General features: G+C 47.7%; 1 protein-coding gene across 2 annotated transcripts in view; it reads left to right on the top strand.

Moving 5' to 3' along the window:
• Positions 1 to 13,444, top strand: part of GALNT18 (polypeptide N-acetylgalactosaminyltransferase 18) — a 373,443-nt gene that overhangs the window by 229,616 nt on the left and 130,383 nt on the right. For both annotated transcript variants that reach the window (XM_070383928.1, XM_005887188.2), the window contains exons 4-5: positions 10,457 to 10,640; positions 12,175 to 12,372. In XM_070383928.1, coding sequence (XP_070240029.1) covers positions 10,457 to 10,640; positions 12,175 to 12,372 — 382 coding nt within the window. The remainder of the gene's footprint in view (positions 1 to 10,456; positions 10,641 to 12,174; positions 12,373 to 13,444) is intronic.

The raw sequence follows: 13,444 nt of genomic DNA, 5'->3' as shown, positions 1-13,444 counted from the left end.
TTCTCACGTGGCCCCAGAGAGGGCAAAGGCAAGTCGGTCCTTTTCCAAGGTCTTCTAGTCCATGAGGACAACTGAGGTCTATGCTTCTGCTTTTCTCATTTTCATTTTCTGAGTTACTCATGGTGGAAACATAGGAGAGCGGATGGAATCGAGAGCCTGGTGCTCTGGCCCTGGGGGAAGAAGAGCTGGGTTCTTTTGCTGGCTTTTCATATTTGGGCAAATCTGGGTGTGGCAGGAGTCAAGCGGACGTGAGCACTCAGAAGCCCCTGCCTGGAACTGAAGGGTGCTGGAGCACACGCCTATGCCCCAGACTGGCCCACGGGGAACACCCAGATGGATTCAGGCAACGTTATGTCCTTGGAGCCACAGTGGATTTTCCAGGTGAGACTGCACTGTGAATCCAAAGGTAACAAGCACTCAGTCTAAGGCCCTGTTCCCTCATTTCTTGATCTTGCTTGCTCGAGGATTTGTATCCCAGAGAAACTAGAGTTTGTGTATAAATGATCTATCTGCCCTCACATCAAAAGAAAGCTGAGTCTGTCAGTCTAATTCCTTCCCTTGGGTTCTAAGGATACATAGCTGTAAAAAAAAGAGGCTGTTTTCCTCCCAGAACAGATCTGTGATCATAGAATGCTGCTGAAACCTGGGACACGCAGCTCCTTTGCTGGACAGAGGGGCAGGTGGCAGAGCAGGGTCTGTGCAGGCAGGCGGATGTGTTTGAATCCCTGCTTATTTTTTACTGTCTGTGTCATCTTGGGCATGTCAAGTCTGATCTTTGAACTCTCTCTTTTATCATTTGGAGATAATAATCTGTGGGATTAAGGACACAGATTCGAGGCAGGCTGCCTGTATTTGCATCCCAGCCTAACTCCTCTAGTTCCACCTCTCTCTGCTGGGGTTTCCTAATGTATGGAATGGGAACGAAAGTACTGCCTACCTTGAGTAGTAGTACAGTCGTTGAGAGGACTGAATCAGTCATATATAAACCCGGTTTGGAACAGTACATGGCACATGATAAGCACCAAATAAATTCCCATTAGCTATAAATGTCATTGTTGGTAGGGTGGTAGTGAGATTTCAATACCACCCTAGAATAACGTACAGCAAAATCTAGAATAATGTACAGCACTTCAAAAGTGCTTAATATATAATTGCTGAATGAATGAATAAAGAACGGGATGGATTGATATAAAGCCCTGAGCACAGTGCCCATTATATAGTGAGTGAAGGGAAGCACCCACAGAACCACAGCCTTTCTGCCTTGGCCACTGGAACCAGTGTGCTTGGCTGACCTGGACCGCTGCTGGCTGATCATACTTTCCAGTCTTTGCACATCTCTTCTGAACTTAAAGTCAGTAGCATCAGGTGAGTAGCCCGAAACCAGCTATGATGGGAGAGTATTTAAACTACAGACATTGGAAGATGTTATAAATCAGGTTTTCGTTTGTTGAGAGGGAGAGAAAAAGAAAAACAGAGAGAGAGATGGAGAGTTACACATTGACTGGCACCCAACACACATCCTTGACTGTCCAAGGGACCATTTATACATCATCCACCTCAATCATCTTTAGAAACCAGTTCTGACCATTTTGTTGCAAGATCCAGGATCTTTGGGAAAATAAGTCATTTAGGAGCAGATAAGAGACTGTTAATGGATGCTAAGAGCTTGGGTTTGGAGACCTCACTAAGTGAGGAGTACATATTTCATGTGGGTTTTGGTGATCACTCATGCCTGGCTATGATACAAAAGAGTAGACCTGGAAACAAATGGCTGGGTCTATTAATAGGTGGTAATTCTGGGACTTGGAATAGCTGAATTAAAGCCTGGAAACTCGGAAGATTGTGACAATCTGCCTGGACCCTGTGACCATATTTTATATGCTGTCTGTGTGGCTCCTAGGTGGAGCCTTTCTCTAAGTCCTGAGTAAGGAGAACCATTAAAGGTCATTCCAGAGCTACGTCAGTATCAATTGACTTTGAATAAGTGAAGCTATTAAAGGAGTATATGGGAGAGAAGAGGGAATGGCATGGGAGGCATTTGTAAACTGCCCAGGGTTTGAAAGCCTGTCCAGAGTGATCTTAAAGAAAGAGCAACTCACAAAAAAGGCTGCTCTTGGGCTGGAGTCTCAGGCTGGTCTATTCTTCTAGGGTTGAAACTGCTCAAGCCCAGCTCACCATCATTAATCTCAGGACCGTATGAGTCCACAGTCTCCCTCTATATTCTTTAGGGGTGGCGGGGGAGGGGGGTGGGCTGGCATTTTCTTTTATTTTTTAGATCCCCCAGTGACTGGATGAGCAGCTAGGTACGACAACCATTGCATCCAAATGAATAATTTCTCTTTTAAAGTGTTTTGACACATCATTGGTGTTTCAATGGCCCTAAATGGCTTTAGAGGAAAGCCAGTTAATCTTCTGATCTGAGGAAGATCAGCTACTGTTCACTTTTGGAGGAATAAACAGAAATGTGCTGTGCTTTTAATCTTCAGATTAGCATCATTGGCAACTAGTAATTATTAGCACTTGTCAGTGGGGTGTTCACCCACCCCTCCCAGGCAACTGGAGGGAGGGGGTGGCAACTCTAATCTAGGCTGGGCTTTGGAGGACAGCACTGAGCTAGTGGCAGGACTGGGTGGCATGAAAGTGTGCAGATGGGGAGAGGGGGCAAACAAGAGTCTGCCTTGTGCAGAGGGCAGCGGGGGACCTACAGAGGACTGTCCAAAGCATTTGATCCAAAGATGACTACGCAGAGAAAACAACTGCCAAGTGAAAGGCCTGCAGTCGGAAGCAGCCAGGTGGAGCCCATGGGTTTGGGAGAATGAAAAGGACAACTAACTATCCAGCCAGGTCGTAGGGGAGACTCTTTCAGACTCTGACCCTCTGTTGTGGGCTGAAACCACACATAATTCTAGAGGAGGCTCCTTTCCCACCTGTTATAGCCAATCTTCATTTATTTCAGTTTTTACCAATCTTGGTTGCCCGTCAGAATCTCATAGGGAGTTTATACCTGTTGCTGAGCCCTTTTTATAGGAGCAGCTCCTACTTGGTTCCGTTGCTGCCAAGCAAGATTGCCTTGCAGACCAAAGAAATACAGATGTAGGACAAGAGCTGCCAGTTTGAAAACTCATGCACGCTCGGATTTCCAGAATGGGACCTCTGTTCATTAAGAGCCCTGCAGGGTTTCTCAAACTCAGCACTGCTGACACTGTGAACTGGAAAACTTTTGATTGTGGAGGGCTGACCTGTGCATTGTAGGATGTTCAGTGGCATGCATGCCTGTAGCACCCTCTCCGGATGTGACCATCAAAACTGTCTGCAGACACTGCCAAATACCCCCTCAAGGGGTGAGAATGTGGCAAAAAACCACTGGGCTCGGAAAGTAACAGAATATGAGTCTTCTAACTTCAGCCTGTGCTCCCTTGCCTGCCCACCCACTGCACCAAGCACTGCTTCTCAGGCTCAGGAGGTCCAGTCATTTAGGAAGTCTCAGCGTCAGGGAGCACTGAATCAGTGCCCGGAGTTCTTTTGCAAAAATCTCTCCCTTTCCTGCTCCTCATTCTCTCTCACCCACCCCCCTCTTCTTCCTTCCCTCCTTTCTCTCTCCCTCTCTCTCTTCATCTCTACCCCATCCCCTCTCTGTGTAGACTACAGCACATGCCTTTTAAACATCCAGCAGAATGAAAGCTCTTTACGGACTATCCTGCTCACAGTTAGAGCCATAGCAGCTGATCAATAGCTGGTACACAGCGAGTGCTCATTGTTTGTTGAATGAATGAATGAGTGGCCCCTCCCTTCATTCTTCCTTCCCCCAAACCTCCAGCAGACAGGAGAAATGATTGAGCACTAAGAGAAGGATGAGGAGCTGGACCTGGTTCTCTGTGACAAAGCTGGGCAGGCTGGTTTACAAGGATGCCTGTGCAGCCATCTTTCATGGTGAAGCCCCATTGGACGTCAGTGTCCTGATCCTTTATTTTCCTTTATGCAAGAGATAAAGAGTATCTCATTAGGTGTTTAAATCATATTAACAGCCATTGGTACCAGACTTCTGTTCAGCTTGCATTATGTTTCTTTTAGGGTGACTCTGAGGAGCTAATTGCTTTTCGTTTAGCAGTACAAGGGGCATATATAGTCAGGGAAGAAAGGGCTCTGTCTGACCAGCCTGGTGAATGTTGCATTTTCACTTGGCATCTAAGTCTGAAGGGGGAGAATAGCAGCTTGCACTCAGCTGGCTCCAAGGGGGCACGGGCTGGGGAGGGTGGGGAGTGGCCTGTGACCTCCTAAGAGCAGAATGTTGTTTCATCAGCACAGCTTCCGGGAGTGCTGATGTACAGAGGTCGTTCAGAGGTCAGCAGAGCAGGGATTTGTGGACAGCAGGAGAGGGGGAGGAGCAACACAAGCAGGAGGGCACCTGGCCCCATGCAGGGTGCAAATTGTATTCCTCTGGAAGCACTGGCGGTGAGTTAACAGCTCTGCCATTGAGTCTACATCTGACAAAGCCACAGAGAGCGGACTCCCTGCCTCCACTTTCCCAGCATGGTCAAACCAGTGTGAAGTATGGCCTTCCCCTTCTTTCCACATTTATACTCCTGTCCTGCTCTTATGAAGACACTTTATTAAAAATTATTTATAGATATTTCAAAAAACAAAGCAGTTACCAAAGGTAAAGGACAGTGCAGCTCTTAGGCTGCGACTTGAAAATTAAAGCTTTAACAGAAGCAAAAATGCTGGTAGAACCCTGTGGTTCGTCATCATGTCGTCTCCGAGCTTCCCAGCAGCCTTGGCGAAAAAGTAAATATAACAGGCTGTGTGTTTGTGTTTAAGTATAAAGAAAACCTCAAGTTCTTTATATGTTTTTTTGAGCTGTTCTGAGAGGTATTCCATGTATGTATAAAATAGGTGATATCTTACATAACAGTTTTCTAGCACAAGTCAAAATGTTTTTGATATTGTTCTTTCTTGCTTTGGCTGTTAGCAAAGTTTAAAGGAAAACATGAAAATCTAACTAAGTAAAGGGACTTTGCCAAGACCGAACCAGTATTGTCAAGGGTATTTCAGGCCTTTAAAAATTTGTTTGATAGCAGTTGTTTGGTGGGGGCTAAGGGAATCCTGTCTTCTAACCAGTAGCTAATATTTGAGATACAACAGACTGAGAACAGAATCTTTTTTCCTAGCTGCTCCACGAGAAATCTTTATTCTGGTTAACAGCAAAACTCAGAGATACAAAGGGGCAGGCAACTCCTACAAGAAGCAAAGCTGTCTCATCTCCTGCTGCCACCTTCCAAGCTGGCTCTTCTGTGTCTGGTTTCATTTCCTGTGCATCAGGAATTCACAATCTTATTTTAAACCCAGCACTGTTCCAAGACAATAGATCCCATTTTATTAACTTTTGTGTATAGCAAACCACCCCAGAAGTTCATGGCTTGAAACAGCAACCATTCACTGCCTCACGATTCTGTAATAAGCCCAGCTTGTCTCTGGTCTATGATGTCAGCTAGGATCACTGATGTGACTGTGACCTACTGGTGGTTGAAGGATCCAAGATGGCCATACACGTGACTTCCTGGAAAGTCCAGTGTTAAGACTTCACCTTCCAGTGCAGGAGGTGCAAGTTTGATCTTAGTCAGGGAGATGAGATCCCACATGCCTCAGGGCCAAAAAAAAAAAAAAATATATATATATATATATATAATATATATAAACAAAGCAATATTGTAGCAAATTCAATAAAGACTTTTTAAAAAATGGTTCACATTAAAAAAAATAAATAAAATATCCCTGGATGGGCTTCCATAGCAGTCCTGTGGTTAAGACTTGGTGCTTCCACTGCAGGAGGCACAGGTTTGATCTCTGGTCAGGAAACTAAGATCCCACATGCTGTACAACATGGCAAAAAAAAAAAAAAAAAAAGATGGCCTCACTCACACCTGTAGGGCCTCGGTGAGATGACCTAAATGACCAGGACTCCCTGGGCTGCTCCACTCGAGGAGGCCAGCTTCCTTACTTAGGCCAGCAAGTGAGCAAAAGCAGAAAAAGCTGCAAGGCCTCCAAAGGCCTAGGCCTGGAATTTTCACAGGGACCCTCTGGCTGCATTCTGTTGTTCCAGGGTTAGCTGAGATTCAGTGTGCAAAGCGGCCTCCCAGGATGAGAATTCAGAGAGGCGGGATTCATGGCACATCAGTTCAGTTCAGTTCAGTCGCTCAGTTGTGTCTGACTCTTTATGACCCCATGAACCACAGCACGCCAGGCCTCCCTGTCCATCACCAACTCCTGGAGTTCACCCAAACCCTTGTTCATCGAGTCGGTGATGCCATCCAACCATCTCGTCCTCTGTTGTCCCCTTCTCCTCCTGCCCTCAATCTTTACCAGCATCAGGGTCTTTTCAAATGAGTCAGCTCTTCGCATCAGGTAGCCAAAATACTAGAGTTTCAGCTTCAATGTCAGTCCTTCCAATGAACACCCAGGACTGATCTCCTTTAGGATGGACTGGTTGGATCTCCTTGCAGTCCAAGGGACTCTCAAGAGTCTTCTCCAACACCACAGTTCCAAAGCATCAATTCTTTGGTGCTCAGCTTTCCTTATAGTCCAACTCTCACATCCATACATGACCACTGGAAAAATCATAGCCTTGACTAGACGGACCTTTGTTGGCAAAGTAATGTGTCTGCTTTTTAATATGCTGTCTAGGTTGGTCATAACCTTCCTTCCAAGGAGTAAGCGTCTTTTAATTTCATGGCTGCAATCACCATCTGCAGTGATTTTGGGGCCCAGAAAAATAAAGCCAGCCACTGTTTCCACTGTTTCCCCATCTATTTGCCATGAAGCGATGGGACCGGATGCCATGATCTTCGTTTTCTGAATGTTGAGCTTTACGCCATCTTTTTCACTCACCTCTTTCACCTTCATGGCACATCACTTGGTGGCAATGACCCACAGCCCTGTCCCAGCAACAGCTCAGTAACAGTGGTCCCTGCAGGCAGTGTCCTCACCTGAGAGTGGGGAGGGAGACCAGGGATCTATCCTCCCTGGGGGCAGGGAGAGGGGTCTTTTGGTGCTAGCTCAGTCTCTTTCCAAGTTGTGTGCACTCACCACTTAATGACCACCAACAAAAGTCCAAACATCAGGCTTTATGATGTTTACATAGATCTATGTAAGATCTATGAAGATCCTTTTTGGATCCATGATGAGTGGACCTTTGAAATGATGAAACAGTATGTATTTTAAGAGGCCTCCTGGCAACCATGCTTGAAGACCTTGTAAGCATGTAAGGGGTACACTGATCTCTGCCACTGTACCAATGACTTCCTGCCATTACTGAGCCAGCCGCGTCCCCAGGCCTCCCGTGGTCAGTGGGAGAGCGCAAGGTCATTTTCTTATTGGCTAGAGTGAGCTGCACAGCATGTTGGTGTGACCCAGGGTCAGCTGAATTTTCTATGGGCTGAATGAGAATGCCTGACAGCCCCCACTGAGCCTAGCCCCAGACAAGGGTCACACTGTTTGAAAGGATGAGTTGAACATCAACAAAAGCCACATCCTCATCACTTTTGCAGAAGCTGGAAAGCTGGTTGAGCTAGATAACAAAACATTGGATAACAGAATCAAGGGAAAAAACAGTTTGACTTCAGAGAAGTGCTGTAAATCTTTGAAAAGATTGAAATAAAGGGGTGTAAATGAAAGATCCTTGTTTTGACTCGGAGCACTGGAGTACACACACACACACACACAAGCATACACGTGTGCATCTACTCACACCTGCATCCATCCACTCACACCTGCATCCATGAAGAGATGGGATGGAGGAGGCCTGACTCAGCAGCATCACATGAAGAGAATCTAAGTATATGTTTCTAGTAAGGTCAATTTGTATCAAAAGTAGGCAGAGTTAATGTGACCTTAAGCTATTATGATATTAATGGGTACATCAATTCTAGATTCAGGGAGGTGATTGGTTCCTTATAGTCTATACAGCTCAGTTTGCTCCAGGGAAAAAATAGGCCAATTTCTAGCTTTGTAATTTAAAAGCGTTAGAGAAAAACTTACATTTTTAGGAGCAAGTTCACTGTGATAAAAGAACTTGAACTTACAAGAGATGAGGAAATACAAGGGGGAATTAAAGACATTTGACCTAGAGAAATTCGCAGCAAGGACTTAAGGATGGTCTTTGGCTCTAAAAGGTTGCCACGTGGAAGAGGGACTTGATCTGCCCTCAGTGGTCCCCAAATGAGTGGAAGGTTGAGGAACTGTGGCATTTAAAGAGTAAAAGGAAAAAACATCTAATACCTGGAATAGATGGTACAGGGTTTTCTGTCATTGCACGGGCTGGATAATCACTCATCTGGATCCACAGAGGGGATTCAAACCTTCGATGGGTAGTTGGTTCAAAATGAAATTCCAGGTACTAACTCTGAGGTCTTGGGATTCCCAGGAACTTGACCAAGGTCACAGAGCAAGGGAGTAGTTGTCTAGCACAAAAGCCTGCCTCCCTCTCAGCTTCTTTGCCTCAGACTCAGTTTTCTCATCTCCTTAATGGTAACTCAGGCAGTGGTACAAAAAGCAGCCTAGGGGCCACATCTTACACAGCCTTTTGTTTGGCCAGCATCATGTGGTAAACGACTTGAAACCAATACCTGCTACCAGTTCCAGCAATAGCCACCGTGCTCTGTTGCCTTTCCTGGGCATGCGGCCACAGCACACATCTGTATCCCCTGTTTGGCTCCCGTGGCCTTGCTGCTTGCAGACTTCGGAGCTGGGGTCAGGCCAGAACAGGAAGACGTGGCCCTGGACCAGAGCATGTGAAGAGGGCTTTGTCAGCCAGAGATGGACCCCTTGATTTGCAGGGACAGTCAGCTCCCCCAGCTTTTATAACTCCCACTATGATGGAAACTGTGAACAGGAAAGAAAGTGCTATGCACTTTTCACAGATGTCACTCCTGTTTAATCCTCATAACAACCATATCTGTACCCTGGGGCTGCAGAGTACAAAGCACCCCAGACTGGGTGACAACATAAATGTATTGTCTCACTGTTCTGGAGGCTAGAAGTCCAAAATCAAGGTGCTCCCTCTGAAGATGGGAGGGATCTGTTCCAGGCCTCCTCCCCAGTTTCTGGTACCCTCAAATGTTCCTTGGCTGCTAGACGGCCATCTCTGCATCTCTCCACCCTGTCTTCCTTCTGTGTAGTCTGTCTCTGTGTCTAAATTTCCCCCCGCCTTTATTAATATAAGAACACTAATCCTATTGGATTAGGACCTAATGACCTATCTTAACTTGATTAAATCTGTAAAGATTCTATTTCCAAATAAGGTTGTGTTCTGAAGTCTGGGGTCAGACCAAAGCCTTTGGGGAGAAACAATTCAATCCATAATAGTCTGCCATCAAATCCTCAGCCCCTCATTCATGTCCTTCCTATGTGCCGAGTACAGTCCTCTATCTGAACATCCCCATGGAAATCTAGCAGTGATTTAGTAACAGATCATAAGGCTAATTCCATAGCAAATAGAATTAAAATGCTATGTTGCTGGCTCCAAGTGCTGTCCTCTTTCTAGTACCCTAGGCTCCTGCCAGGAGGTGTGCCAACTGCCTCCTGCCCTTTCCTCACTCCTAATGGGCTGCCTGTCCGGCAAGACCCAAGATTGGACACCAAGGGACATGCGGGGCTCAGCCCACCTGGGTCTGTCCCAGAGCCTGGGCATGGGCAGGCTGGGAAGATGGGAGGCGGGGCAGTTGGAAATCAAGTCCTAGGGAAGTGCTGTGGTTGGAAGTGGGTGAATGCAGCCCACTTAGGCCACTGTCTGGGAGGAGGGAGGTGTCATAGTGTGTTGCCTGAGCTGCTATGGAAAACACGATGAACATGCTGCCCTGTTCTGCTGCTGTGGGATCATATGCGGTTATGAAGATGTAGGGGAATTGGATGTTTAGCCAGGCCCAGGGACACCCAGCAACAAATTGATGCCAGCCACTTACACAGCTCTTGGTCATCCACTTCCTGGAAAGATGGAGTTCCAGGCAAGGAGTGGGTCTCAAGCTATAATCTTTGTATATGGAGCTTTCTCTGGGGATTGGGGAGGACTGATGGAGAACACTGGGGAAGAAGGAAGACCCTGAACAGATGAGAAAGAATGGGGCTTCTGAGGTCATTAGACCTGGCTTGAACTGAACACCCACTTTTAACTTCAGGGTGTTGGACAAACTGATCAAACTTCAGAGCCAGATTTTCCCAAGGGCCTGTCGTGAAGATTAAATGCACCGTGTGTGAAGCAGGTGACCCTCTTCGTGTTGCTGGGCATAATAAATACTGTTTTCACCTCCGTTTTTCTCCACAAAGCTGAGCTGTGTTGGCCATCCTGGGGAATTCCAAGGAAGACCCGGGAGGGGACCGGCCCCTCCTGCCTCTCTCTGGGGTCAGCTCACCCTGGAAGGGTGAACGTCTTCATCATGCTAACAGTGCATTTTCTCCCTCACAGAGGAGCTGAAGGAGAAGCTGACAGAGTACGTGGACAAGGTGAACGGCCAGAAGCCAGGCTTCATCAAGGTCGTGCGGCACAGCAAGCAGGAAGGCCTCATCCGCTCCAGGGTCAGCGGCTGGAGGGCCGCCACTGCCCCTGTAGTGGCTCTCTTTGATGCCCACGTGGAGTTCAATGTGGGCTGGTAAGTGCCCATTGGGAGCTGAGGAAGTTGAGTCCCAGTGTGGTCCAGGCTGCAAAGCCCACTGGGATCTCTGTCATGATGGGGGAAAGGAGTCAGCATCTGGGTGTGCAGGTGCCCAGGCACCAGGCTGACCCTTCAGGGTGGGAGAGGGTCAGGGATCAACAGGTCAAAACACAGTGTCTCAAGGGTTGGTGGCATAAGGGCCGACGTGGTCCTCTAGGAGACATGATGGGGGAGAAGAGTAAATGCCTGGGGCAGAGCGAGAGTTCCAGCCCAACCAAGGACCAGGCTGCAACCCCCGGGAAAGGGAGCTGGACCAGACATGAATTGAAGCCCAGCCCACAGACAGGGCCAAGACCAAGAGAGCAAAGGGAGCTAAGTACCCTGGGCTCCCTCCAGATTCCAGATCAGAGGTAGCAGAAAATCTCAGATTCATTCCACTGGTAAAACTAGGTCTTAGAGCACCTTTCTTTCTCTGGCCAGGGCTGCTCAGGTGCTGAGTGGGGCAAAGCCTCAGTGGCTTCAGCCAAGCAGAGACAAGGTACCTGATGCTGACATCCCTGCAGGCCGAAGGGCATGCCGTGTGGTCCACTGGGGGTGGCTCTGCAGAGAGCCTGGGGGTGGGGGCACCCGGGTGCTGGGGATGGCCAAGTGTACCGCCCTCTTAGCCACTATGCCTGGTAGCATTGGGGTCTGCTGTCCCTCTTGAACTCTGAGCACCACCCTCTGCCTCCCCAGAGTAGAGTGAGGAGGGTCCTTTGGCAGGAGGGAACAGCAGGCATGCACACAGCATACTTTGACATAACAGGTCCGAATTAAGGCTGCAACGCAGTCATTTTTTATAGCTGAAGTCCCTGCTTGCCATTTGTGACTGTTTAAAAAGCATTTTCATTGGATTTATGGCCAGGAGAAGAGAGGGACACTTACTATTTCAAGCAGATTTGAATAAACAATTATGCAACAAATGCATTATTAATGAGAAGCTTATCATTCCTGTCTGCAAACATTTTGCTCGCCTGGTACCCAGGGGGGCTCGGGCTCTGTGGAAGCACGACCCCGCTTACCTCTCCTTGGGCGGTGGGGTGGGGGGGTAGGGGTGGCATGCCTGGAAGGGCTGAAGAGGCACCGCACGATGGGTGGAGACACGTTTGTTCTCGCCTCCGTGTGTCTGCCGTCCTCATCTGCTTTTTCCTCCTGGGTGACACGCTGAATTTTAGCAAAATCAAAGCCCAAGTTGAAAGCTTTCCGTGGAACCTCAGAACTATTTCTTTCCTCTTTCTTGAGTCTTGATTTCTTTATTTTTTCTAATGGAATAAAGGAAACCAAGCAGACATCAGGATCTAAGGTACTAAGAATCTGTCCGCTCAGACTGGTTCACGCTGAATGAGGAGTCCAGCCTTGTGTAACCCAGCAGCATGGGGGTGGAAGGCAGAGCAGCTCTCCCCTGGAGGAGAGAGCCGGGAGTCCCTTCCTCCTTCTGCGGGGGAAGGAGCTAATAAAGATGCCAATCTCCCTCCCCCTCCTCCCTGCCTAGGGCTGAACCCGTGCTCACCCGCATTAAGGAGAACCGGAAACGGATCATCTCCCCATCCTTTGACAACATCAAATACGACAACTTTGAGATAGAAGAGTACCCGCTGGCGGCCCAGGGCTTTGACTGGGAGCTGTGGTGCCGCTACCTCAACCCCCCCAAGGCCTGGTGGAAGCTGGAGAACTCCACGGCCCCGATCAGGTAATGTATTCTTACCTGGGGAGTCTCCCTGTGTTGACTCCCAGACAAGGGCTCCCCGCCCAGCCTGACCCTCATTCACCAAACTCCAGCCCCATTATGGGTGGTGGGGAGAAATTACAAATGACCTTCAGTCACAGCTTACAGCCTCTGTGATCCCTTTTTTAAAAAGTTAAATTTATTTATTTTTAATTGGAGTATAATTGCTTTACAATATTGTATTGGTTTCTGCCATATATCAACATGAATCACCCATAGGTATACATACTGATGATCCCTTTTAAAAAAGCTGTGGCATCCAGAACCCATTCAAAGGCTCAAAATTACTCATTTCAACACATCGCTGTGGGACCCCTGCTGGGTGCCAACTATGTGCTGTGTGCTGGGGATCTATAGCGATCACCACTCAATTCCTGCCCTCAAAAGCCTAGAATATAGGGAAGACGGACAAAATAATTGGAATAACAAATTATTCCCCATGCTGATGGGAAGTGTGGGGGTGGGGATCCTTTATAGAGAGTGTAATATTCACACTTGTTTTTATGGGAAAGTAGGAGATTGCGGGTTGGAGCAAGGACACGCATATTCACAGGAGCAGAGTGAGTTCGTGGACCCGGAGGAGGTTCAGAGGGTCTGGGAGGAAGGAGAACAGGGAGGCGGCAGCCCCAGGCAATGAGGCTGGTGCACCCCATGGCACTTGTATGCCTGGCTGATGTTTGAGCTTACCCTGCAGGACTCAGTCAAAAGTGGCTCCAAACTGCCGTGCTAAGATCCCAAACTCTGTCTTTGCTGCTGCCTTTAGAGACACTCAAGTGACTCCTCTACGTGGCCTTTTTCTTATGGGTCAAGACTCCTGAAAAAGCCAGCCACACCAGCCTTTATTTCTACCTGGTTAATCACTGACCAGGTGCCTATATGCTCCCTGCAAAGCCCTGCCCATTAAATACACAGATGGCATCAGAAGGTGGCCTAGGGGACAGTTCCTGGAATGAAAAAGGAGATTAAAAACTGGTGTTGCTTTGTATTATGTGAAGGAGAAAGATTATGAAAAATATAATTGAAAATGGGTGATTAT

This window comes from Bos mutus, chromosome 15, assembly GCF_027580195.1.
Source record: "Bos mutus isolate GX-2022 chromosome 15, NWIPB_WYAK_1.1, whole genome shotgun sequence".
In the NCBI taxonomy this organism is placed as follows: domain Eukaryota; kingdom Metazoa; phylum Chordata; class Mammalia; order Artiodactyla; family Bovidae; genus Bos; species Bos mutus.
The sequence above is the reverse complement of the archived record's forward strand: the minus strand, read 5'-3'. Positions and strand labels throughout refer to the sequence as shown.